This window comes from Barbus barbus (genome assembly GCF_936440315.1).
Source record: "Barbus barbus genome assembly, chromosome: 2".
NCBI lineage: Eukaryota > Metazoa > Chordata > Actinopteri > Cypriniformes > Cyprinidae > Barbus > Barbus barbus.
In genome coordinates, this window is record NC_136730.1 from 24939637 (window position 1) to 24966228 (window position 26592).

Genomic DNA, 26592 nt, shown 5'->3' on the forward strand with positions numbered 1-26592 from the left:
ACACGGTCCTTTCCGCTGGGCGGCGCAAGTGCACTAGCTAGACTCCAGCGCTCCTCTCCTCCTCCAGACTCCTAGAGGTCGCCATCCGGGGGAGTAAGAGCGATGCTGTGCGCCGCGGAGTTGCGTGCGAGAGGCGCTCAGAGACACTCACAACAGTGAGGCGGAGCTGGGAATGGATCAGCTCCTGAAGCCTTAACTCAAGCTCCACACACTCGCCTACAAGAGCAGGAAATCCCGCGGCAGATAAAGCCCAGGCGGAGCGTCGCGGGCACCCTGAAGCCAACCATCTAACGTTATATGAGGAGGACATAGAGGTTTGTGACGGATCAGTCCGGACTCGATATCAGGACGAGCAGCAGAGGAGCACAAAGCCGGTGGAGTGTCTCTGGAGCGGCTGAGATCAGCCCAGCCCCCCACATACACACACACAGAACCGGCCTGCTGCTCCTAGCCTGTTGCTGTTGTGTATGGGATAGCTCATACAGCATATCTCACGTATCTTAGCGACACACACGTCTGTAAGTAGTTCCGAGTGGTTTTGTCTTTGTTTAGAGGCTGGCTGGTGTGTTTTGTAGCGGTTGGCGGACTGCAGCTGGCTAATCAGTTAGCTGTAGCATAGCGTCGTGTGTAACAATACAGCAGCCTCACGAGCGCGATGTAGTTTGATTATTAGAGCTCATTTTATTATTATAAGACAAAAGATGTTTGATAAAAGGGCGCATGACATGAACCAACGAGTTTGTCGTATTTGAACTCCTCTGTATTTTAACGCGGAGTCACTTATTCCGTGCGACAATCTCGTTTAATTCAACGAGGAGCTGTTTATGGTGCAAAACTGCGTGCAGCACATAAAATGCGTGTTTTGATGACTCCATTCGGCTTATGTTGAACCAAACTGTGAATGTGCTGAGTAACTCTGGATCTGGATGTTCCCTGCCATCACTGGAGTTAGTGGACATTTGCGGGAGAACCGTTCGCACAGGGGCTTTTATTTGACTGTTTTCGGCGGATAAAGTCCAGGGAGTACCAGTCTGTATCCCCATCGTTTGGCTGCTTGAGTGAGTCCCCGATGCGGAGGGGCTGAGTGCTCCGGGACATGCTGAAGTGTATCCCGCTGTGGCGGTGTAACCGTCACGTTGAGTCCGTGGATAAGCGGCACTGCTCGCTCACTGCGGTGCCCGATGAGATCTACCGCTACAACCGCAGTCTGGAGGAGCTGCTCCTGGACGCCAACCAGCTGAGAGCGCTGCCTAAGGTAAGACACTGCTGTGTCCCAGCACTTACTCTCATGTGCGTGTCTCTCTGCTTGCTAGCCTCAATTGTAAATTTGCATAAACCTGTTGTGACGTTTTGACAGACATGAATGTGGTTAAATCGTTGCTCTCGTTTCAAAGTTTCCCACGTTCACGGAAAGCTTAAAATATCAGGGAAATTTAAGAAGTCACCTTGTATGCTTGGTTGTAAAAAAAATAATTGACTGTGTTTTGTGTTCTCTTGCTGTTTTTGTGTGGGTACAATCTATAAAGTGATTTAGGGCAAGATACCACAGGTGAATAGCTTACATTTTAAACAACGATTTCGCCATACTTCCCCTGATTAATTATAATGCATTAAATCATTTGTTTTCTGAAATGTTGTGTTCAGATATGCAAAGGAGGCATTATCTAATGAAATATTCAATCATTTGCAGCGCCATATTCAAAGTTCTTGTTTCACTTTGACAGGTTAGATTTAAAGGTATTACAGAGGGGAACACTTGTCTGCAGCCAGAAAGAAAACCTTATTTTTTAGGAATCAAATATTATAGAAATGGCATTTGAACTAAGTCCTTTGGAAAAAATAATTTGGAAAAAAAATGTAAAGTTTTGTGTATGTGCTACTGTAAAGTGCAACTGAAAATAAATGGAAAAAAGCTCATTTTGAGAAAACAGCCATTGAAGATATATATTGTAATTGAAATCTATAGATGCAACTATATAAAGTGCATTAAAATAAATATTTAACGTGTGTTTTGCATGTTCTCATTTCACTAGTCTGATTGAAGACATGTTATGGATGCAAAATAGCTCAAAATTGACCAAAGTATGAAAAAACTGCTTTTGCCTACAGTGTTTGTAAAAAAAGAAAAAAGTAAAAAAAAAAATTTCATCCAGTAATCTGAGCATTTGGAAAAGTAAGCGGAAGAGTAATTCATTAGTCTAATGTTGTGTGAATTATTTAAAAAAAATGCTGGGTTAAATACAACCCAACGCTGGGTAAAATATGGACGAACCCAGCAATTGGTAGTTCAGACCCAGCAGTTGGGTTACTGCCCAGAAGGTTGAGTTAAACGTTTAACCCAACTGTTGGTTGAAAACAACCCAGCATGTGTTCTGTCCAATATTTACCCAGCACTGGGTTGCATTTAACTCAGCATTTTCTAGTGTGTACTAAGGTTAAAATAAGCGTTGTCTATAGCATGTATTCATGGAGTATTTGATGAGTATATTCAGATTTTGAAAGATGTTGCGAACATCTTCTCTGCTCCACGCATAAAGAAGTGAAGAAATAATGTTTCTTGTGCAGAAATGGCAAAAAAGGCTGCTGTCTAACATTGACAGTCTATTCTCCTTTGGGGACGCTTTAGTGTGTTACACATGTCTCACTAACCATGCTAAAAGCTGTTTGCTTTTGTCCTTTTAATTTGGATTTACTCTGTTTTGTTTGTGTGTGTGAGAGAGCGAGAGAGAGAGAGAAAGAGATCGATCCTGCTGACTTGGCTGTGAATCAGGTCTAGTAGTCTCTACATACAGTAAACACACAATTTATTTTTTTATTATTACCTTGAGCATTTACATCCACACATAGGAGTCACGAGAGACTGTTGGTGGGTTGCCAGAGCTAGCATTCCCTAAAGTACACTGATAGCAAAATAAGCAAACATGCTTGATTCAACATTTAAACTACTGTAAGCCATTGACAACTACCGCCCAGTCATTTGAAGTGCTCTTCTGTAGGCCGTATAATGCCAGGACTGTTGGCGTAGCCTCGTTGGCAGAAGACTCGATCTGTGTTAGCCGGTCTACAGTCAGCATTGCTAACAGGGTCAGACAGAATGGCACAGGATCCTCTGACCGTGATGTGGAATAGCTGATCCGAGCGGACAGGTCAGGCCCTGAGCTTGGGGGTCTGTGTATGTGTGTGTATGTATACTGTGTGCAGACAGTTGGCATATGGTTTCACCTCAGCCCTGTGGCAGAGAGAGACTGAAAGAGAAATGAAAACTCAGGCATCTCTTGTCTGAAAAAAGGTCTGGAGATCAGAAGTGGTCGACTGATACATCTCGTACAGATTAGGGAGAATGTTGGTGATGTCCGATATATACCTAACGCTGATGTTTTAATATAATTTAATAGTAGGTTGGCTGCAAACACAATTGATACATTTAAATGAACACTTTTGAACATTTGATTGGCACTAGTTAAAAGTAGATGTTAATAGAAAATGAATACGTCTATTCAGCAAGGAGGCATTAAAGGTGCCATAGAATGAAAAACTGTCTTTACCCTGGCATATTTAAATAATAACAGTTCTGTACATGGAAATGACATACAGTGAGCCTCAAACACCATAGTTTCCTCCTTCATATGTAAATCTCGTGATTAAAAAAGACCACTGAAAAACAGGCGAATCAGAACATAACACCGACTGTGACGCAACATTCGGGATCACTACGCCCCCAACATTTGCATAAACCCGCCCTTGTTCTAAGCCGGCCGAACCATCAGAAGCTCTGCAGGTATTGTAAATAAACAAGCGTGGACAACAGCGAAAATAACAAAATAAATGTTATGTTCCAGGCCGTGCAGGGGGTGTGAAGTGCAGGGATGGGTTGGTGTCTGTATTCAGAAAGGCACAGAAAGCAAATAACGTGAGCCACTAAAGGGACATGGTTAGCTCCTTGCTAGCGGTAGCCTGTTACAGTAACGTTACATAAGATTTCACTCTCAGTAAGGAGAGATGAGGATGATGGCGAATGACTTACAGATCCTGAGCACCACTGACAAGCATCTGATCTTGTGAAATGTGTGGTAAGTACTGTTGCTTCATAATGTAAACATAGTTTGTGTGATCGCGTCTCTTGAAAGTGAACTATAACGCGATCGATGGATTGTTCAAAAGCAGTTTCAATGCCTCGCATATTAATAACGGCTCCCTGATGCCCGCGTTTTATATACAGTATAATTACCCGACGATATAACTGCGAGAGAAAGTATTTAAATATATATTTTGTCCCTGTGCTTCCTTCTTGCTGATGAGCTGTACTGTGAAACAGCCAATCAGAGCAGAGCTCATTATTATTCATGACCCTGCCAAATAAGCCAATAACAGACCGTTTCATTCTAGGGAGAAATCCTAGGGTTGTAAATGGACATGTAAAATCGTTTCTGGAGATTTTTTGCCCTTACCTAAGCCACATACCTTCTGTGTAGATATCAGAGAACAATTTAAAATACTGTATCAATGCATTCTATGGCACCTTTAAGCGTAATAGTGACAATAACATTTACATTCTCAAAGATTCTTTTTAAAATAAATGCTTTCTATTCACCAAAGAATCTTGAAAAAGTGTCACTGTTTCATGAAAAAAATATTAAGCAGCTGTTTTCAACATTGATGGTAAGAAATGTTTCTTGAGCAGCAAATCATCATAATTTAATGATTTCTAATGAATCATGTGACACTGAACACTGGAGTTATGGCTGCTGAAATTCAGCTTTTAAATAAAAAATAATAAATACAAATAAAAATGTTATTTTACATTGTAATATTTAACAAATATTAGTGTTTTTATTGTATTTTTGATCAAATAAATGCAGCCTTGGTGAGCATGAAAGACTTCATTCAAAAAATATGAAAATATTTCAGTTCTCAAACTTTTGAGTGTGTGTGTGTATTAATGTATTTTTTGTAAGTATTTTTGCCATTTAATGTTCAAGTTTTTTAGTTAAGATTTGCCTGTATATATATTTATTTATTAATTCATTCAACTTGTTCCAGGATTTGTAGTAGTGCCCTTTTTGTCCGAGTGGTGCTCTGTTACACATTTACTGTAACGCTTAGATGGAAGGTCTCAGCAGGCCTGAGCCTGTGCTTTTGAGAAGGCCATATGGTGACTCCGTGTGTCGCTGCTCAGCCATGTGCTTTGAGATGGGGTTTAAACTGCTTACAGCTCCTTCTCCACCAGACTCACTCTGGACGCTCTGCTGCACTCGTTCCTGCTTGTGATACTCTCTCCGTATAGCATCAGATGTCTTTCCCATTTTTCTTAAAGACTGCTTTCAGCATGGATAATGTCCACATCTTTAGCTCCATGTACATGGTCATAGTGCAGGATTTGGGATTAGCACTGTACCATGACTCATGTTAATGCTTCTCAGGCCGTGACCCTTTGCAATTGGGTGTGAGCCGATGTCAAGTATTTCAGTGTGTTAGGCTGAGGCTGTCTATAGAAGATAGTTTATGTAAAAACTTCAGCTTCATATGAGTGGCCTGGCACAGTTCTTTAAGCTTGAACAGATGGAGGTTTAGGGTCCTCACCTGAACGGCTTATGTTCACTTTAACGCTTGGATATGTATAGTTCAGAAAAAGACCTTTATTGCAAGTCCGAAAATAGACACGTTTGAGAGTTTAACGCAGGGCACAAAGCAGGAGTAAGTGTGGGAAATTACCTCTCAGATAAACAGATGAGCAGCAAATGACTTCGGATCAAGTGTTCTGCCAATTCATATTTTAATATGAGCACCTGAGTGGTTCGCAAAGTGCCTTCAGCTTTTTCCAGGAGCTGGTTTACATGGGAAAACGTGTTGCTAAACAGTCTGAGAACTGAAGCTCCTGTACTGCCGCTGATAAAACTGTAGGCCAAAGCCGTCAACATTCGAGGAATTCCCCATCACACCCTCTGAAAACATCAACATGAAGCTTCCACCGTGTTTATTCATTATGCAATCCCTAATCCTCATTGTTTCCGTGCTATTGTGTGACAGTCGAGTACCCGCTCGTCACAGTAAATTCCTCACTTTGGAGATGTTGAGCGCTAACTGGATTAACCCAGAATGCCCTCGTCCACGTAGCACAGAAATGGCATTAGCTGTAGTTTAATCATTAACAAGTGTGTCTCACACACATACAGCACGTCTGTGGTTTAGGAGGTTCCTGGGGAAGCTTTCAGAAATGTGAAGTCTGTACGTTTTCCCTGAAGGGTTTGGGAGGGAGAAATGCTCCTTGGCTTTGACAGTTGTGGAAGATCTTGTGACTGGTTACATAGTAGGCTCTTTCAGCTAATCTGACGTCTCCCACCCAGCTGCACATATTAAATGTCCAGGCTTATTATCGCAGCTCTGTCGGCATTGTCCTCCTTTATCAGCCGTGACTCGTATGACGACTGTGAAGAAATAGAGGGAAATGTTTATTATGCAGATGGAGTTTTGAATGGGTAAAATACTAGCTGTATGGTTTTTTTTTATTTTAGGTCAAGGTTTCAAGCCTTCCTCTGTTTTATCGACACCCAAAATACAGCTCTTTCATAACAGATGTTGTCAGACCATTTGGTGCAACATAAAGTAAATCAGCTGACACCACTAACAGGAAACAAAGTATTGAACTCTAACTGTAGAAGTAAGCGAAACGAGGAAATCTAATAGCATATTTTACCTATTGCCTATAATAGCTGTGCTTAATTGCTTTGAACCAGAAAGTGTTTTTTTCAGCCCAAGAATGTGCCTGAGTTTCTAATAGAAGTTGTTTTAATAGAAGTTCCTAATACAATAGCACCTAAGAAAGCTTGAACGGGTGTGTGCGTTGTGGCAGATTTGTGCTGTGTTGTTTGCAGAACAGGTTTAATCTATGTAGGGCTCCTCCCTGCCCTGCTCTACATATCTAATGTTCATTCATAGATGCCTGTCCAGCAGGTGTTCCTCTCTCACCTGCTATAAACTACATGTTTGTGCATTGAAAGGGTGTGAAATGATACTTCACACATTATATTCTGATGCATCTGTCATGATTCATGAAATTCAGTGGAGAAATGTTATATGCAAAATTTCAGGACCATGTTTTTCTTATTGGCTGCCTTTGGATACTTAGTCAAAATTGAAAGTAAAAAAAATATATAAATAAAATTTCATTAAAATATTTGGTAACACTTTGTTGAATGTGTCCTTGATACACGTTACATATATTTGCTATAGTAATAACAGTCAATTATGTATAATTATGCATAAAGCTTGGGTGAGAATATGCCAGTCTCGCAAGAACCAAGTTTTCCTTACAGCAAAGGAAAACCATTCTCCTCTTGGCTTATATCGAAATTCTCAAAAGATTTTCTTCACAAATTCTTGTTTTGTACTTCTAATTCTGGATGGTTGTTTTGTTTTGCTTTCTCCTCTTTGCTTCCGTGTTTGTCACTTCTCACCGGAGCTTACGCTACACCTAAGTCCTACCTCATCCGCTGGAATGCCACTCTCGACAGTTAGCGGAAACTAGAGATTATGGTTGATAAAGTTTATAAAGTTTTAAATATGGATATTTTTCTTACACACACACATCACTTCACTTCACTTGAGAAGGCCTTTATTATATTTTTTGGGTGATCAATCCATTTAATTAATAGTACTTAGTAAGGCTGCACGATTAATCGAAAAAAAATCACGACCTTGATTCATACATAAATGTGATCTCATTTCTAAATGGCGGCGATTCAATTCCTGTATTTCCCTGCATTCAGATCATGCTGCATTCACGCGTTATTGGTCACACTCACACAATAACAAAACACTATTAATTCACCAATCAATCATAAATCTCGATCACTTTTCTCCTCTCCCTCATTGGCCACGTTCCGCTGTCACTCACGTGACGTGTAACAAGGCGGCAGACCTAAACGGAGTCAAAATGATCACCGTATGACATCAAAGTACGACGAGAGCGATAAGAAAGCAGTCGGATCCTATGCATTCAAATCGCTCTTGCGGTACTTTGATGTCATACGGTGATCATTCTGCGCAGCGCTGCTTCAACGGGACGTCAGCATCAACGCTTGACGGAGGGCATGTCTGAAGCTTGGTGTTGACCAGAGCCATTGAGAAACAGAGTTGTGACATGCTTTGATCTCGCCGCCGCGCGGTCACGTGGTTCATGGAGCTCTCAATAGTTCTAAACAACTCCGCGCTGTCCATAGGTTTGAATGGGATTAATCGGGTCAGACAACAACAGCGGGTATACTTGCAGCATTTTCCTGCAAATATTAACACAAAACATCCATTGATTAATTTGTTTAATACACTGATAGTAGCATTTTGTCTGTGGAGTTTAATGGAAATAATATTAATGGGTTTTTCTTGTTTAACTATGGAGGAGTAAAAACATAGTACAATGCAACACAGGATAAGGCGGTTACATTTCTTTGTATGCAAAGCATAAATAGTGTAAACTGCTTAAAGATTGGAGACTTGAGGCATGACTGTGTGTTTTTGTGTTACACTTATTCCTGTGGATGTGCAGACCAATGATGAAATAAATTATGCTTCTTTAAAGAGTATAAGAAATCTAATTAGTATGTAAAATGTGTTATTGTATTAATATATATTTCTTCATCTATGGTCATCTATTATTCACATTTTAATATAGTTATGATAACTAGTTTAGTTATTGTAGCTAGTGTATCTATAATAATATAATAAAAATCTAATAGTCTCTCTAGCTATTATCTAACGATAAACATTATTAAACATGACGACATGAAAATACCACTATTAATTATCAGGGATGGAAATTAACTTTTTTGTCCACCGGCCACTGTGGCTGGTGGATTTCAAAATCTACCAGCCACTCAATGTTTTTACCAGCCACTTTCTTGTTTTTAACCGACAATGTGTAACTGCATGTGAAAATTAATACTACAAGATCTACAATACATAAGCAGTTTATTTAATCTCAAGTCTCAATGAAATACTGACATTTTCTCTTTCTCTCTTATACACACACAAACCATGAACTGATATACATTTCATTAAATGAGTAGGGCAGATTAAACAAAAAACTAACATTCCTCCACCCATCCTCCCCACTCCCAGTCCAATTTACGCCTGCTCGGATGATTCGTGGTCTTTTATGGCTTCCAGTTTTAGGTTTTTAGTCCCAACAATGAAACTATTAGTTTTGGCATCTTCTAAAGCGTGTTGACGACATACCGAGCAGAACATTGTCAGATTTGTCTCTTCGTAAACTAACCAATCACAGGACTCCCCATTGTCTGCTTTTCTCCATCGTTCTTTAAAAAAACGTTTTTTGACCTTCGCCTCTTTGTCCACTGGCTCATCCTGAGATGTTTTCTCTTAGGGCTGCAACAAACAATTATTTTGATAATCGAATAATCGAACGATTAATCGACTAATCGTCGATTATTCCACTGATTGACCAGTAGACTTTGATAATTCAGCTTTTGTGATTAGTTAAAATATTAAGTTATACATATTCTAACATAAAGGTCACTTTAGCTTTAGAAAAGTATATTATACTTACTAATAATTACAATTATTAAACAATTAATTGGCAACACTTTACAATAAGGTTCATCATTTAACATTAGTTAACATGGACTAAGAATGAACAATACTTCTACAGCATTTGTTAATCTAAAAGTTAGTTAATTTCAGCATTTACTAATGCTGTTTTTTAAGTTATTAACAAAGATTAATAGTTAAATGTAATAAATGCATTGTTCATTGATGTTAATTAATACATTAACTAATGTTAATAAATGATACCTTATTGTAAAGTGTCACCAATTCATTATACAAATAGATGTATTTGGCACACAAATGAAATGACAGACAGAGACACTCTCTCACCATTTAATTAGCTACATAAAAAAGAAACTGAATGACACATTCTGCCTAACTTCTCCTTTTGTAAGTCATATAGATAAGAAACATAATAAAGGTAAGTGATACAATGCTTTGGATAAACTATTTTATTCACAACATAATATTTTAAAATACCTTATAGGGTTATGAATAATCAAAACAGTCCTTAGCTAGATCAAGCTTTGGTCTCTGTAAACCAAACTGTCACTATAATGAAACAATTTTTTTTCCCACTAATAAAAATATTTAATAATTAGCTAGCTGCACACTGGAGAGCTGCTTTAGTCCGGACATTACTGGAGTAACGTTACATTACTGAAAAGCAGAGCTCATACAAACATCCACATCGTTGTAATCAGATGCATTTTTAAATGCTGTTTTCACACTGCTGTCAGTTTTTATTGTGTTTATTTAGTTACTGAGACGAAAGCGCGCTATATATTAACATGTTCATCCAATCGCCGCTCAAGTTCAGGTGCATTTTCTCTGAAGCGCTGTGTGTCTTCTTCTCTTGAATGCATCCAGGAGGGCTGAACTACAGTCTTGCGCTACAGTGCTACAGTGCCACACTGGTGAAACCGCAGTATTGCAGGCTCTAACATTAGGTCATGTGAGATCAAACGACTACTCGATAATAATCGTTGTCGATAATGTCGACTAATCGTTGCGGCCCTATTCTCTGCAGACCTCTTAACGCCTGCGATGTAACGCCACATTTTTTTGAAGGTGTGCCTCCTCTAAAAGTGTCCGCCGTCCGGGTGAAACAGTATGCTATTTTTATTTACCCGCCACGGTGGCCGGTAGGTAAAGCGAGTTTACCCGCCACAACACAAAATCACCCGCATTTGGCTGGTGGCGGGTGCTAATTTCCATCCCTGATTACTATTCAAGAATAGGTCAGCTAAGGTGTTAAAATATTTTAAAAAGCAGTTATTTCATCAACTTACCAGTGAAAATGCTCCAAAGATACTGAAATAAATGGGGTTAATTCAACTTCCTTCAAGGAGAGAAAGATTACAGAAAGATGTAAAACAACTAGCGTCTGGTTATGATCGCTATTAAGGTGTTTCTCACGTTATCTAACTGCAAATATAGCATATACTGCCTATTATCTAAAAAGAACATTAACTATAACGCGTTTCATAAAATACAACTACTGGTCAGATTTCCGAGAGATAAACTAATGCGTTAAAATGGCAAAAAATGCTGTAATTTCCTCAAATTTCTGGCGACTGTGCTTGAGAAGCACTGAAATGAATGGGCTTCAATGCTGAAACTATCGGTTGTTTGGAACTATTGGCTGCTCCAGGGGGGTTTACTTGAGTACAATACATTTTGGTTGAAAAAATGAGAATCGTTTAAGAGAATCGTGATCTCAATTCCCATGGAGAAAAATCATGATTCACATTTTAGCAAGAATCGTGCAGCCCTAGTGCTTACTTAGTACAACAGAAATGACAATAAGGACAGATTTTAAATAAAGTTTAAACATACATGCATTTGTTTACATACACATTTTCATTCCGTTCATCTAGCTGCTGTGCACTTGAGTTTACTGAAATGCTGAACGTTTCTGTCATGTCCATTGTCATTTACTTGTTTCTGGCAATTAAAAGGTAAATCTGTCTTTGTGACGTCCAGAAGTGTTAGAATGACTTTTGCTTGTCAGTTGTGCATGAAAATGTCACCTCTAAATTAGCATAGCAGCAGTCACAAGGTCTGTTTTAGCTTTCACTGCAAATCTGTCTTCTTGATGGGATGTTTCAAAGCTGTACAGTGTGAGCGTTTCACTCATTTGCAAGTGAAAATTACTCTGCAAATGTGAAATTTTTTCATCTGACACCTGATCAAATCTCAACTTTATTATATAAGAAAAACTCCCTTAACCTTGGACACTTTTACATTTCACACACTTTTAGTTGCTTTCCATTGAAGTCAAAATAGTTGAGGTTTTCACACAAGATGTGTTCTTGTTTTCTGTCTGTGCTTTTTTGTTTTGTTTTGGTTGCATCTTGCCCGTGCCCCTAAGAGTTTTGTACTGTGTATAGTGATACTGATATCAGGTCAGTTTTAAGAGCAATTTGAGGCTTGTTTTATACTTTTGAAATCATTCTTTTAGTCAAAACAATTTCATTGTCCAAACTGATGCCATCTTTGGTACACTGTTTGTCTTGAAGCTGATTCAAACTGAACAAAATAGGCCATTTGAGCATATGACCCCCCCCCCAAATGTCTGTTGTAGTGAACAGCTCATTTTGCCATTACTGTACCCCAACCCAGCATCCCTCCTTTGTGTGACCGCCCTGGGCCTGATTATGGCTTTCATTCATCTGTAAAAACATGTTTAACCCCTTGTCCCCTTCCTCTCTCTGTTGCACGAGCTGTATCGTCCCACTAAGCCCGTCCCTCGAGGGTCTCTTGAGTGGAGTGGCTGTCTGCAGCTGTCCTGCTCCAAGCATACAGTCAGTGATCGTTGGATGAATGAGATCTGTAGAGAAGTGAAATCAACTACCTTCTGACTGCCGTACAGGCCTGTGTTTATCCTGGAGTGTGCAGTCTTCCATGAAATATAGCAGCTTGAGGGTGATGCTAGTGTTTTCTTATGTCAACAAAGTATTTTTTTAAAGCTTTTAAACACATTTTCTTGTTTCTTGGCATCACAGTAATGCTTCAAATATGAGTGCAGTTTATTACATGGCGCAGTCTTGCTGTGCTGTAATTGCAGCAGGTAGGGTGTTAAAATAATCTTTTCATTACTCACTAATTTGCCTAATTTTCTTATGAGGCCAAACTGTAAGCCCTTCACTCTTATTTGGCCAGCTTACTTCATACCACATGCAGCAAAACATTTAGATATGTGTTATCCAACAGGATTACAAGAGCATCTTGAGAACAGCCAGTAATGTTTTCAATGGCAAATCTAGCTTGTGACCTGCCATGCATTGCTTTTTTTTTTATTCTCGGTGGACTTCAGGACAGTATTCTTGTTACTAGGTCTTTTAAAGTTCGTAATGTTTTAAAGGTGCACGAAGCGATTTTTGCCAAACGATGTTGATATTTGAAAGCACCAAAACAAACGCCCTATTTTGAAATCTCTGCCCCACACGTATGTACACAACCCTGGCATAACGACGATCGCCGAAACGAGCAAAGATGACACACAAGCATATTTAAACAAAAGCCAACATCGAAAAGTTGTGTGAAACGATGCAAAATCAACGTTACTCTCCTATCAAAAAGAAACGATGCAACATCTGCGTCTGATTCGAGCCCTTCACGCTACTTAAGTTCTCTCCACCGCTGGTAAGCTGCTCCGATATTTACGTGGGTCCTACCGCTTGCCTGATCGAAACCCTTCTTTTAAATATTTTGTTCCTCCGATATTTGCCTCGTTTTTTTTTATTTCAATTTTTTTTATCTTCCAGTTCTCTCTATCTATAGTTGATCTGCTAATATCCGTCCTGTATACTCCAATTGAGTGCTCTCTTCTCGCTATTTTACAAGACACGCCCCCTTACTGCTGATTGGCTGCATGTATGTTTTGGGACATAGTCGGACACTGCGGTCAAAAGCGTTTTTCAAAAATTGTTTGGTGCACCTTTAAGTTCGGTAAGTTGTTGTTTTTTTTTAATGATTTTGAAAGAATGATAGAAACTACTTTAATATTTTAAAATGTAATTTATTCCTGTGATCGCAGTTGAAATTTCAGCAACCTTTACTTCAGTGTCACATGATCCTTCAGAAATCATTCTAATATGCTGATTTGCTGCTCAAGAATCATTTCTTATTATCGATGTTGAAAACAGTTGTGCTGTTTACTATTTTTCTGGAAATGGTGATACCATCTTTGTTTTTTTTGTTTTTAATTCTTTGATAAATAGAAGGAAACAGCATTTTCATAATCTTAATGCCTCAAGGGTTTTAAAGGTTTTATATAGGCTAATAACACAAAATATTGGTAGAATTCTATGCTACAATTTTTTTTTTTAGACTTTGTCTGCCAATTTGCCTGCTAAACTTCAATAATTTGCTGTATTTACTGTGTAAATGTGTCCCATTCCAAATAATATTTAACAGAATGCCAACATGCAGTACTTGAACCTTAGACTGGAATATGGTCTTTGGACATTAGCTTGGAACATACTACACATTGGTGTTTATTGATCATTTATCAGCTAATATAGAAATTATGTAGTTGTTGTTGTATATCTTGACTTTTCAGAATGATATTGGGAACTCTGAAATGAGAATTAACTAGTTATTTAGGAGCTTTCTTTAGATTATATCAAGACACTGTCCATCCTTTTAATCTGATTGTTTTAGAAACCACAAAATAGCAGTGAACAAAGACATCATTTGAGGGGATCCATAACTAAAGTGAATCTGAGAGTGGGTCGGTAGGTTTACTACTGTTCCTCAGTCAGAGCGTTTAGTCTGGTCATTGTCTTGACTTTCTGCTTCTGTTTTGTGAGCCAGCACATGAGATGTTAGTAAGGGCTTCCCCCTACGGCCCACAGAACTGGGCCAGCAGTCCACATAAATCACAGCTGCCATTGTGTGTGCTGCAGCAAACCTACCCTCATCCCCCATCCCTCTCCTTCCTCTCGCCTCTTTTCTTGTGCTGCTCAGACTGCAGAGGACTTGGAGATCACACTTTGCTTAGCCTCTTCATACAGTCTGTTCTCTTTTTCACTTCAGAATTCTGCTTAACTTTAAATGTATTACAGCAACACAGCATAAAGATTAGGATAAAGATTTTTAGTTTTGAGCATTAAAAGTTGTGAATTATTTTCATTCTGTAGTCATTTTTAAAGAACTTTATTTTTTTAATAAAATGGTTCCTCTGTGTGCATATATATTTTTAACACACACTACCTTTCAAAAATGTTTTTTAAAGAAGTCTTTTATGCTTACCAAGGGCATGCTGTGTTTATTTGATCAAAAATACAGTAAAAACAATAGTGAGAAATAATCTTTTTGAATTTTTTTTTAAATTCTAAATCACTTTATATAGGGGACATAACACACAGTTTCTCCAAATCTCATGTTAAAGGGTTAGTTCACCCAACAATGAAAACAAAAACGCATGGATTCGCTACAGGAGGCCTTTATTCACCCCCTGGAGCCATGTGAGGCATGTTTTATTACTTCACATCTTCTGGACTGTTGACAAAAAGCACCCTCTTATCCCCATTGTAAGGCTTGGAGGGTCCAGGACAATTTTTAATATAACTCTGATTGGATTTGTCTGAAAGAGGGAAGTCATATACACCTAGGATGCTTTGAGGGTGAGTAAAACACAAACTAATTTTCATTTTTGGGTCAACTAACCCTTCTTGACTATCTATTGTCAAGGCCAGCTCGTTCAAGACCGTAATATAATGAGGATCACACATACGAACGAATATTTTAAATTGCAAGATTATTTATTAAGAAGAAAATGTGATAGGTTACAGAAGCAAAAACAACAACAAAAACAAAGTCTAGGGATTGGTAAATATAAAAAAGTTATAATCCAATGTGGTAAAGAACATTGACAAAGGAATAAACAACCAAAGTGTTGGAGCAAAAGGAAGTGTCGTTGAACATATCAGTAAGACCTTTTATACTCTTCGCCCATAATGTCTTTAATTAGCAGTGACATCACATGTAGATGTTACACTGCCACCAACAGGCAGAGAAGAAAAGCCAGGGTCGTCACACTATAGGGTAGTATTGCATCCTTCATATCTCCACAAGAGTCTTTAGTTGTATTATATTTATAAAAGAAAGATACAGCTTTACGTTTCTCTCCGAAAACAGTCGAGCACCTGCAGGTGTGCTGAGGGTGGAGCTAAAGAGTCACAAGCACTTGTACACCGATTGCCAACAAAACACAGAAATTTGATGCAGTTTGATTTCCCGCCTGCGGTTACGAGTCATGACCGGGATCTTTTATCGCTGGGATCGCTCTATCTTTCAGTACCAAACGATGTGCAAATCCAGCGTTGAAAACATTAGTCTCTGAATTTACAGGAACAAACAAACACACTTGCGAAACAACTCCGTTGCTGCCCCAGAAAAACAAACTGCATCCACTGTTCATGTAACGCTGGGTTCTGTATGATAGTAGGAAGCTGAACAAGGTTATCTTTCTCTCACAACCAAAAACACAATTGTTTGGAGACATTCTTTACGAGCAAGTCCTGTGCCTGAGAAATTGTATTAGAAAAAAATCCTAAAAATATCTTATTGACTCCTAGCTTAATGACCTGTACAGTAAATTCTACTAATGTTTTGTTTTTTTTATTATTATTAATATAAATATCTCAGTTCATCTTTAGAAGTTTGTGAAATGTAAAGTTTTTAAATGTTTCCGTGACCATTGCCAGTATGGCTAATGATCATGAAGCAATATTGGTCATTCACGGTTGAAGATGAAATACCATATATAACATATCATAGAGTGGCAGCAGGTGCACTGATGCATGTGTAAAATTAATCCTGTTGAAGAGAGGAAATTCTGGTTAAGGGCAGGAATAGGACTGTGGTGCTTTATTAACACGTTGGCACTGAAATCTTGCAGCGGCTGCCAGTTCTTCCAGAAACACTGAACACTGTCTCTTCTCCTGTCATCTTCTCACACTCTCACAGTCGTGAGATCATGCTCTTGATTTGGCCCGGCTACAGACTGAAAAGCCTCTACTGGCCTGAAATGTGTTACCCTGCTTCCTTTTGTCTGAGCCGGGGAGCAGCTGGCTCACACATCCTGTCCCCGCCCCTCTCAGGGAGTTTAATTCTGGAGGAGGATTAACGCTGGGAGCCCCTCACCCTCTCTTAGACTCACTCACTCTCTATCATCTGCATTTCTGTCTTCACTATTGATTGTAGAAAGTGTGTAGACTTGGTGGCATTGTAAAGTTCTAAGATCAGCATGTACATCTGTTTTCATGTCCCTTTAATCTCACGCGTCTGCACCAGAAACATGAGCCACTCACCTGTCTCTCTGGGTAAACATGGGCAGCACCAGTCGTCATCCAGTGCAGGCTAGCGTCAGTGTTTAGTACAGTTTGCTTGACTCAAGCTCCACTTCCCCGTGTTCACCTCAGACCAGGAAACACCCCCTATAATCATTTACAGCCTCTAAACCTAATGCTTTACCGTTCTGCTTGTGTTTTTCAGGCTCATACACACATACACATAAACATATACAGGTACAGCCACAGCAAGGTGTTCCTGTTCATACTCTGTGGCTGCTTTCAGTTGTCAATTTTTTTTTTTTTTTTTTTAATGGTCAGTTATTTGGAAAATATTCACATTGTGTTTGTTTAGATTAATTAGCCTCATTGTTTTTATCTCATCTTATGGTTTTTGGTTTTTGGGGCCAAATTCACAAAACATTCTTAAGAATAAATTTCTGCAATTTTTCTATAATTTTTTGTCTATAAACACTTTTTACAATAGAGTAAAAAAAAACTTTTTTTCTTAAGATAGTTCTAGAGGCAAAACTTAAGAAGAAATGAAAAAAAGAATGGTCTTAATACATATACTGTTATTAGGGCTCTCTGAAGTGACACCAGTGGTCGATAGTGTAAACATCATTCTTAATTATGCATTTCATGAGTTTTTCTGAATTCAACAACTCAAAGTCAAATAGGGGCTTCATTTATTTGTACACTTTTTTTTTTTTTTTTTTTTAGATTATTATATTTTTCTGGAGGAGGCACAAAAAGGCAGCCTTTGAGGTGTTGAAATTTTATCACTAAGAACCGCCATACAATCAGTTAATGCTAAAGCCTGTCAAGGAGAAAAAAAAATCTTAAGAAAATATTTTAGAAGTTCTTAAGGGTTTCCAAGAATTACACATAGGAACATTGTTGCAAACTGCTTCTCTTGGTTTCCTAAGATGATTTTCTTGAATCCAGACCCTGGTCACACTTTTGTCCAATTGTTGTTTTGATGCATACTTCATTTTTATTTGCAGTTTTTCAAGCGAGTGTGTTGCGAGTCTTGATACCTGAGCCGTCTAGACATTTGAATGGGTCACAGTTACTGTACATTCACCCCCAAGCACATCCTCATGATTACTGTTTACTTGTCACAATATGAACGTTTCCATGGATCTGACCCTTCCAGCAGCTCCTCCTCTATCTGCCTCAACACCTGTCGTGTAAATCTCTCTCTGTGTGTGGAGCACATTGTCCGTGCGTGTTGTGGGACAGAGTAAACACACATACTCCAGTACAGATGGCCCTGTCTTGCTGATCTCCTCCAGATACTCGGATAGGTGTTACTGTAGATGGCGTCTGTGCGGCACCCTGTCATCTGAACTCTGATCTCCTGCTTTGTCTGAAAAGATACAGACCTTTTAGTAAGCTATTAATAAGGCAAGGGTTGGGCAGGTTTGTCCTATATGCCCCGTCTTCGTTTGTAAATGGTGTGTTTTGCCTGATAAAAGTGATAAAGCATGTTTGATTGAGCGATTTGGATGCAGCGTACTGATACTGTGTGCTAGTGGTCTTTTCTTTCTACAGTTTGCTTGTTCTTGTTGGTGACTCATGCAACACACAGAAGCTGTATAGCAAATCCCCACGGACTCACGTTTCCATGGCCACAGGATGCAAGGTGAGCCCACGTGGAGAGCACAATGCTGTTTCTACGTGGACATGTAGCATCTCCCACTCCTACGTTTTATCTTTGTTGGAAGTTAGATGCATTTACATTTGACTGTAAATATCAACTTGGTATGAACAGCACTGACAAAGGACAGGGTGTGTGGTACCTTACTGAAATCTGTGTAGTAACTGGCCACATATTGTTTGTAACAACTTTTATTAAGCTTTATCTAAATTATATTTGAAAAATCTACTTTTTGTTTTTAAAATTTGGAGCATTTGTCATGTGAAAATGCTTTTATTGACTGCAGTGAAAAGCAAAGTTACAAAGGTCTCTCAGTCGAGACAGGAAGGAAGTTAATCAGCTATGCACTTTCATATTTCGTTTAATCTCATTGGTGGTCAAGCACTCTGACTGAGAACTTCTCTTGCGGCTTTGAAGGTTGATGGACCTGAACACTAGTCCAGCTCCAGAGAAAGAGCTTTTAAAATGGCACCTAAATAAATGATGACCGTCAGCTGGCATGTTGGACAACTGCTGTGATACTCATTGTGTTGAGGTCATTTCAGATGTGTTTTCATACATTTTGTTTGATTGAAATTAAAATTATGTGCACTAGGGCTGCACGATTCTTGCTAAAATGTGAATCACGATTTTTCTCCATGGGAATTGAGATCACGATTCTCTTAAATGATTCTCATTTTTTCAACCAAAATGTATTGCACTCAAGCACAAAAAACAAAAAAAACACTGGACATTCAGTATAATAAAGTGCTGGAGTAACAAAAAAATTGTCTCTTTTCTTTATTTTAGACCCCTTAAAGTGAATAATTTTAAACCTTTAAGTTGTTGAACATAAGAGAACATTAACAATAATAAATAAAAATATTCCCATTCACACGGGGCGTCAACGCCTCTCGTTTACTTTGAATGGAGTGACGTCAAGCGCTGCTGAACTGAATTGTGGGTCCCTTGCGTCGCTTCACTGGCGTTGCACGCGGCAGAAGTTGAAAACTTTTCAAGCGCCAACGCAGGCGTCAGCCAATCAGATCGCCTTATGCAAATACCCTAGCGCAGACGCTAGCCAATCCCGTACATGCAGCACCAGAAAAGTATGTGATTGGCTGTTATCACTATGACGATGCGTCAGCACCAGAGCCGTTGAGAAACAGAGTTGCGACGCTTCCATAGGAACTTAGGAATGCGGAAGTAAAGCGTGTCATAGATAGGGCTGGGTATCGAGTTCGATACTTTTTAGGCACCGACCGAATTGCCTCGATACCACCGAGTATCGAAAAACGTCTTGTCGTTCGGTACCAAATTTCGATACCTAAGGGGTTAATCTCATAAACGTCAGTGAGCCAATAAGCCTGCAGCACTAGGTGTGTTTGACTAGAAGTGACGCGGTGCTGATTGATCAGTGTTTGACATCCGCGAGAGCAATTCGAAAGCGTACGGAGCAGTCTGCTCTCTATATCGCGCAGTTTCGCTTACTTGACACAGACTGAAGCTGGCGTGACGCTCGCGGTGATTTCAGCGTCTGCCGTCTCACTAAATGAGGACATAAACACATGAACAACATCTCCAGAACTGCTGTGAGAGTCACTTCATGAGCATTTTACTGTTTGATTTGAGTAAAACTTGCGTCATATCATATACACACACAACTGTAAAGATATTCCCGGAAACCCGTCAAAATAAAAGTTCGGTTTAACTTGAAAGACACTGCGGCAGAAATAAATTAATATTATTCAGCAGAGTGTACATACTGCTGCTATTAAAATTATTAAAACTCTTATTTTTTAATTAATGATCACACAACATTTCCATGTTTTAATTTTAATAGTACAATTTTGTTTGCCAAAATAAATAGTTTTATTTTCAATAATTTAAAAGAAAAATTAAATTAATGTTTTATGTCATCATTTGAAAACCAGATACAGAACACAGAATTTCTGAGGAAAACGAAAACATTTCATAAGGCTGTTTTAAGAATAAATTTAAATAAACTAAGTAGTTTTTATGCATTCAAATAATTAGACATACTACAACATAGAATTTAATAACAATAAAATATATTGTGAAAGAAAATAAAACATCCACTTATGAAAGTGGATAAAGATTTTACATTTCTTGAAGTCTTTAACAACCTAGAATAAATGAATAGAAATGATGATTCTGTCTGAGCTATGCGTTTTAAAACGAGCACGCACTAGTGTAAACTGAAAACTATTTGAGCTTTATTAAAATTATTTGTACTGATTTATTGTGTTGGCTATATTTTGTTCCTTTGTGCAGTGTGTCAGGAGATGAGTCTTTGAGTCTGTATACATGTCAACAAGCTGAAAAAAATAAAACCAAAGTTTTTTGAGAATGTAATGTTGTTAAAACTGTTTTCATAAAATTGGTATCGAAAAAAGTATCGTTCAGGAACCGGTATCGAACTCAAGGTATCGATATCGAACATTTTTGAACGATACCCAGCCCTAGTCATAGAGCAGCCAATAGTTCCAGACAGCCGATAGTTTCAGCATTGAAGCCCATTCGTTTCAGTGCTTCTCAAGCACAGTCGCCAAAAAGTTGAGGAAATTACAGTATTTTTTGCCATTTTAACGCATTAGTTTATCTCTCGGAAATCTGACCAGTAGTTGTATTTTATGAAACGCGTTACAGTTAATGTTATTTTTAGATAATAGGCAGTATATGCTATATTTGCAGTTAGATAACGTGGATATATTATATAATAAAATATTTTGATGAATACAACTGGTTGCCTTTTTTATTTTGAAGTATTTGCAAAACTTAAATTTACATTTTTTTTTTCAGTTACATTTAGTCATTTAGCAGACGCTTTTATCCAAAGCGACTTACAATGTAGAAGCAAACAAACCAACGAAAGAGCAACAAAATAAAATGCTGTGACAAGTCTCAGTTAGTCTAGCACAGTTCACATAGCAATGATTTTTTTTTTAATAAATAGAAATAAATAGAATAGGTAAGTGCTAGTATTAATTGGTCAGATGGTGGCCAAAAAGATGTCTTTTAGATGTTTTTTTTTTTTTAAATGGCTAAAACCATTTCTAGCATTTTTCTTGCATTCATTGATATTCACTTGTATATTGTATCTTATATTTTAACATAATATTGTATTAAAATGTGAATAATAGATGACCATAGATGAAGAAATATATATTAATACAATAACACATTTTACATACTAATTAGATTTCTTATACTCTTTAAATAATCATAATTTATTTCATCATTGGTCTGCACATCCACAGGAATAAGTGTAACACAAAAACACACAGTCATGCCTCAAGTCTCCAATCTTTAAGCAGTTTACACTATTTATGCTTTGCATACAAAGAAATGTAACCGCCTTATCCTGTGTTGCATTGTACTATGTTTTTACTCCTCCATAGTTAAACAAGAAAACCCCATTAATATTATTTCCATTAAACTCCACAGACAAAATGCTACTATCAGTGTATTAAACAAATTAATCAATGGATGTTTTGTGTTAATATTTGCAGGAAAATGCTGCAAGTATACCCGCTGTTGTTGTCTGACCCGATTAATCCCATTCAAACCTATGGACAGCGCGGAGTTGTTTAGAACTATTGAGAGCTCCATGAACCACGTGACCGCGCGGCGGCGAGATCAAAGCGTGTCACAACTCTGTTTCTCAACGGCTCTGGTCAGCACCAAGCTTCAGACATGCCCTCCGTCAAGCGTTGATGCTGACGTCCCGTTGAAGCAGCGCTGCGCAGAATGATCACCATATGACATCAAAGTACCGCAAGAGCGATTTGAATGTATAGGATCCGACTGCTTTCTTATCACTATTGTGGTACTTTGTAAGTTTTAAGTTTTTTGGGGGGGTTTTTTGGGTTTTTGATGGTTGGCAAACCTCAGTATTTTTATTTTATGAATGTTGAACCAACCAGGAAATCAAGCTCATTGTAGTTTAACCAAGCATGACCACATTTACCAGTTATTCCTCTGTGTTTCAGTCTCCTGCTATAATCAAATGTTTCTTTCATGTATCACGACTTAACTAATATGGTACCAGTTTAATGGGCTTGAAAGAAGGTCTGTTTTCTGTGTGCTTGTTCATGTGTGTTTCTGCCTGTCTGTTTTTATATCTGCAGCCCGTTTTGTCAGCGTACGACTTCTTCGGTGCCTCGACTTGCACGGTGCCCAAAACAGACCAAAATGGCCCTTTGTTTACCACACGGTGTGTGTGAGAGTGAGTGAGTGAGGGCTCGGGCGCTGCTGATTTGTTGACGTGTGTGTTTGTCTTGTTGATTCCTCTGTTTTGAGAGTGCTGTGGTGGACAGGAAGCGGGAATAATGGAGAGAGCTGAGGAATGTAGTGTTTTTGTTTTGCAGAGCCTCTCTAACCATCACACTGCTGCCGAGACCAGAGGAACCTTCGCCAGATCAAACACATCTCTCACTTGCTCTCTTTCTCTGTCTAACAATGTGGCCCAATCAGACTCTACAAGCTCTTCTGTGTATACCTGAGCTTTTGTATTAACCAGACAAGAGAGAGGTCATTTGATCAATCTCTGCTTACAGAAAGGGGGATAAAGTCTTGTACAAACAGGCCAAATACACACTGGAAAAGGAGATCAGAGTGGCAAAGAGGAATTATTCTGACAAGCTAAGGAAAAAATGATCTTCCAGTGATTATCTTCCATCATCCCCGTCCCAAAGAAACTCAAAACTACTGGACTTAATGACTACAGACCTGTGGCTCTAACGTCTGTAGCCATGAAATCATTTGAAAGACTGGTTTTGGCTTATCTGAAGGACATCACTGGTCCCTTACTCGACCCCCTGCAGTTTGCCTACAGAGCAAACAGGTCTGTGGATGATGCAGTCAACATGGGACTGCACTTCATCCTGCAGCATCTGGACAGACCAGGGACTTATGTGAGGGTCCTGTTTGTGGACTTCAGCTCCACTTTTAACACCATCATCACGAACACCCTTATAAACTAACCCAGCTCTCCGTCCCCACCTCTGTCTTGTCAGTAGATCAACAGCTTCCTGACAGACAGACAGCAGTTAGTAAAGCTTGGCAAATTCACATCCAGCACTCGTACCATCAGCACTAGAGCTCCTCAGGGCTGCGTACTCTCCCCACTGCTCTTCTCCCTCTACACCAATGACTGCACCTCTAAAGTCCCCTCTGTCAAGCTCCTGAAGTTTGCAGACGACACCACACTGATCGGCCTCATCCAGGACGGTGACGAGTCTGCTTACAAGACAGGAGGTTAAGGAGCTGGCTGTCTGGTGCAGTCTTAACAACCTGGAGCTTAATACGCTCAAAACTGTGGAGATGATCATTGACTTCAGGAGAAACCCCCCTGTTTTCCCCCCACTCACCATCATGAACAGCACTGTGACTGCAGTGGAGTCATTCAGATTCCTGGGCACCACCATCTCTTAGGACCTGAAGTGGGATATTCACATAGACTCCATTGTCAGAAAGGCCCAGCAGAGGTTGTACTTCCTTAGCCAGCTGAGGAAGTTCAATCTGCCACAGGAGCTGCTAAAACAGTTCTACTCCGCCATCATTGAATCCATCCTCTGCACTTCAATAACCGTCTGGTTCAGCTCAGCTACCAATTCTGACCTCAGAAGACTATGGAGGGTAGTCTGGACTGCTGAGCGAATCATTGGTACAACCCTCCCCACTCTCCAAAACTGTACTTATCCAGAGTGAGCAAAAGGGCTGGTAAAATCACTCTGGACCCCTCACATCCAGCACACTCCCTCTTTGAACTGTTACCGTCTGGTCGACGCTACAGAGCTCTGAGCATCAGAACGACCAGACACAGGAACAGTTTCTTCCCTCAGGCAATCCATCTCATGAACACTCAACAATAAATGTGGAACACACAACTATAATACATTATCCATTCACCATACTCACTTATTTTATTTTCTCATTTCTAATTTGCACATACTTGACCTGTACATACATAGTTGTCTATATTATATATTGTGTTTTTGCTGCTTCGTTCATTGCCTATTTGGATATTTGTATATTATTCTTTTATTATCTGTGTCCTGTCCTGTTGCTGTCTTTCTGTTACACTGTGGAGCTTCTGTCACTACAACAATTTCCTTCTATGTGTAAACATACTTGGCCAGTAAAGCTCATTCTGATTCTGATTCTGATTCAATTTGGTAGTGTTTCCTACTGGTAGCCCTCCCTACTGTCCAAAATCCTGCTGTGGAAAGACAAATTGCTGGATGCTGGGAAATTGCATTGTGTCTGGTTTGGACATGGTGTCCCACAAATGTAGAATCTGCTATCATGACGTTTTGTGTAGCAGATTTGGCTCACATTTGTAGTGTGGATTGATAATAAGTGTACAGCTCCACAGCCTGAAATGTTTAGTGTGCAGTTGATTTGACTCTTAAATCTTGCTCTCTTAAAGGGGTAGTTCACAAGAATTAACATTGTTACTCGCCACGAAGTCGTCCCAAACTTGTATGACTTTCTTCTATGGAATGTAAAAAGATATTTTGAAGAATGTTGGTCGCAGTTTAGGTGACAGTTGACTTCCATTGTATGGACAAAAACACAGAGACATTTAACTAAATATAGGCCCTATGGACTGAATCGTGGAATCCAGTCATAAAAACAGGATTTACTGTGTAACGTGGAATGTCACTGAATTTGGCAAATTTTGAATGGATAAATCAAAAGTAGGTCAGTACACATATTAAAACGTGATATGGACTAGTGGGTATGAATATTAAGTTGCAAATACCCTTTAAATATGAATCCTACATTTTCTGCGTGTCTCTGTGTGAATGAATGGTGCAGACATATGGTTTTGTTTACTACACACATACTGAAGCGCACATGATGCTCGCATCGATTTCAGCCTCGAACATGACCTCTAGAACTGCTCCGAGAGTCACTTCCTGAGCATTTTACCATTTCTTTTGAGAAGAACTATGGTCATATCATATACAAACAGAAACCTACAGGTCTTCACAGCAACCCATTAAAATACAATTTTGGTTTAACTTGAAGAAACCATTACAGAAATATTACTTGGTGAAATGATAGTACTACTACTAATAATAAAATTGTTATTAAAACATTATTTTTAAAGGATTTAAAAATATATATATATTTAGCAGATAAATGTAAATGTCTGGAAAAATATAATAATAAATTATATATTTAAAAAAAAAATGATCAATTAATTAGAGATGCTTTTGATTATTAATATTTAATGAAATCATTAAAATGGGATCCAGAAAATTTATTGGAAACACAGTTTGGTAAAAATAAAGCTGAATTTGAGAAAAAAAACATTTCATAGGGCCATTTCATTGCTGTTTAACATTTGTAAGTTTCATGATTTCAATTAATTAAACATGCTTTTTGATGAATACAATTCAATTTTACCATTAAAACAGAGTCTAGAAAAATTAAAACGGAAACAAAATAAAATCCAGAAAAATTTAAATGGAAAAATTCGGAATTCAGGAGAAAATCAAATGGATTTCGTAGGACCCTACATTTATCTATTTAGTTTTATCTCGGATCTCACAGCTGTATAAATGGTAGTGATCAATTAGCTTGACATGAGCTATTACGACTGAAGCTTTTAATTAAATCAAATTAATTGGTCTTGTCTGAGGAGGGCATATTTTAGCAGAAGTTCTTCATTAAAAGAATATGGTGTTTATAGTTGTGTGTGTGTGTGTGGTCTGTCGTATGCACTTCAAACAGTCCTAATCATCATGCTTGAGCTCCTCCAGTGTCTGTCTCAGTTGTAAGTGGAGGAGGAGCTCCACTCCCATCAGTCTGTTCACTAGTAACGGTTCAGCAGTGATCATACAGCTTGGCAAGTGGATCTCTGTATGTTCAAACAGCACGTGTGATGTGTCTGGTCAGCGTCCCTCATGACTGTTTGTCTAAGCTCACGTTACAACAGATTTGTTGAGTCTATTTGGTGGTTGAACCTCCAGCATGGCTTTTCTTCCACCATATTTCAGGAAAAAGCTAATCACTGCTGGTTGGGAAACATTTTTATTTATTCCCTTCTTGTGG

At 38.8% G+C, this 26592-nt stretch overlaps 1 protein-coding gene across 18 annotated transcripts in view; it reads left to right on the top strand.

Moving 5' to 3' along the window:
• The first annotated feature begins 65 nt into the window (after nt 1-65).
• The window catches only part of scrib (scribble planar cell polarity protein), an 86755-nt gene continuing 60228 nt past the window's right edge, over nt 66-26592 (top strand). For 10 of the 18 annotated variants that reach the window (XM_079430928.1, XM_079430926.1, XM_079430911.1 and 7 more), the window contains exon 1: nt 150-1255. In XM_079430928.1, coding sequence (XP_079287054.1) covers nt 1097-1255 — 159 coding nt within the window. In that variant the 5' untranslated portion in view covers nt 150-1096. Of the gene's footprint in view, nt 1256-26592 lie in introns of all 18 variants that reach the window. The other 8 variants (XM_079430919.1, XM_079430917.1, XM_079430923.1 and 5 more) reach the window with 2 other exon arrangements.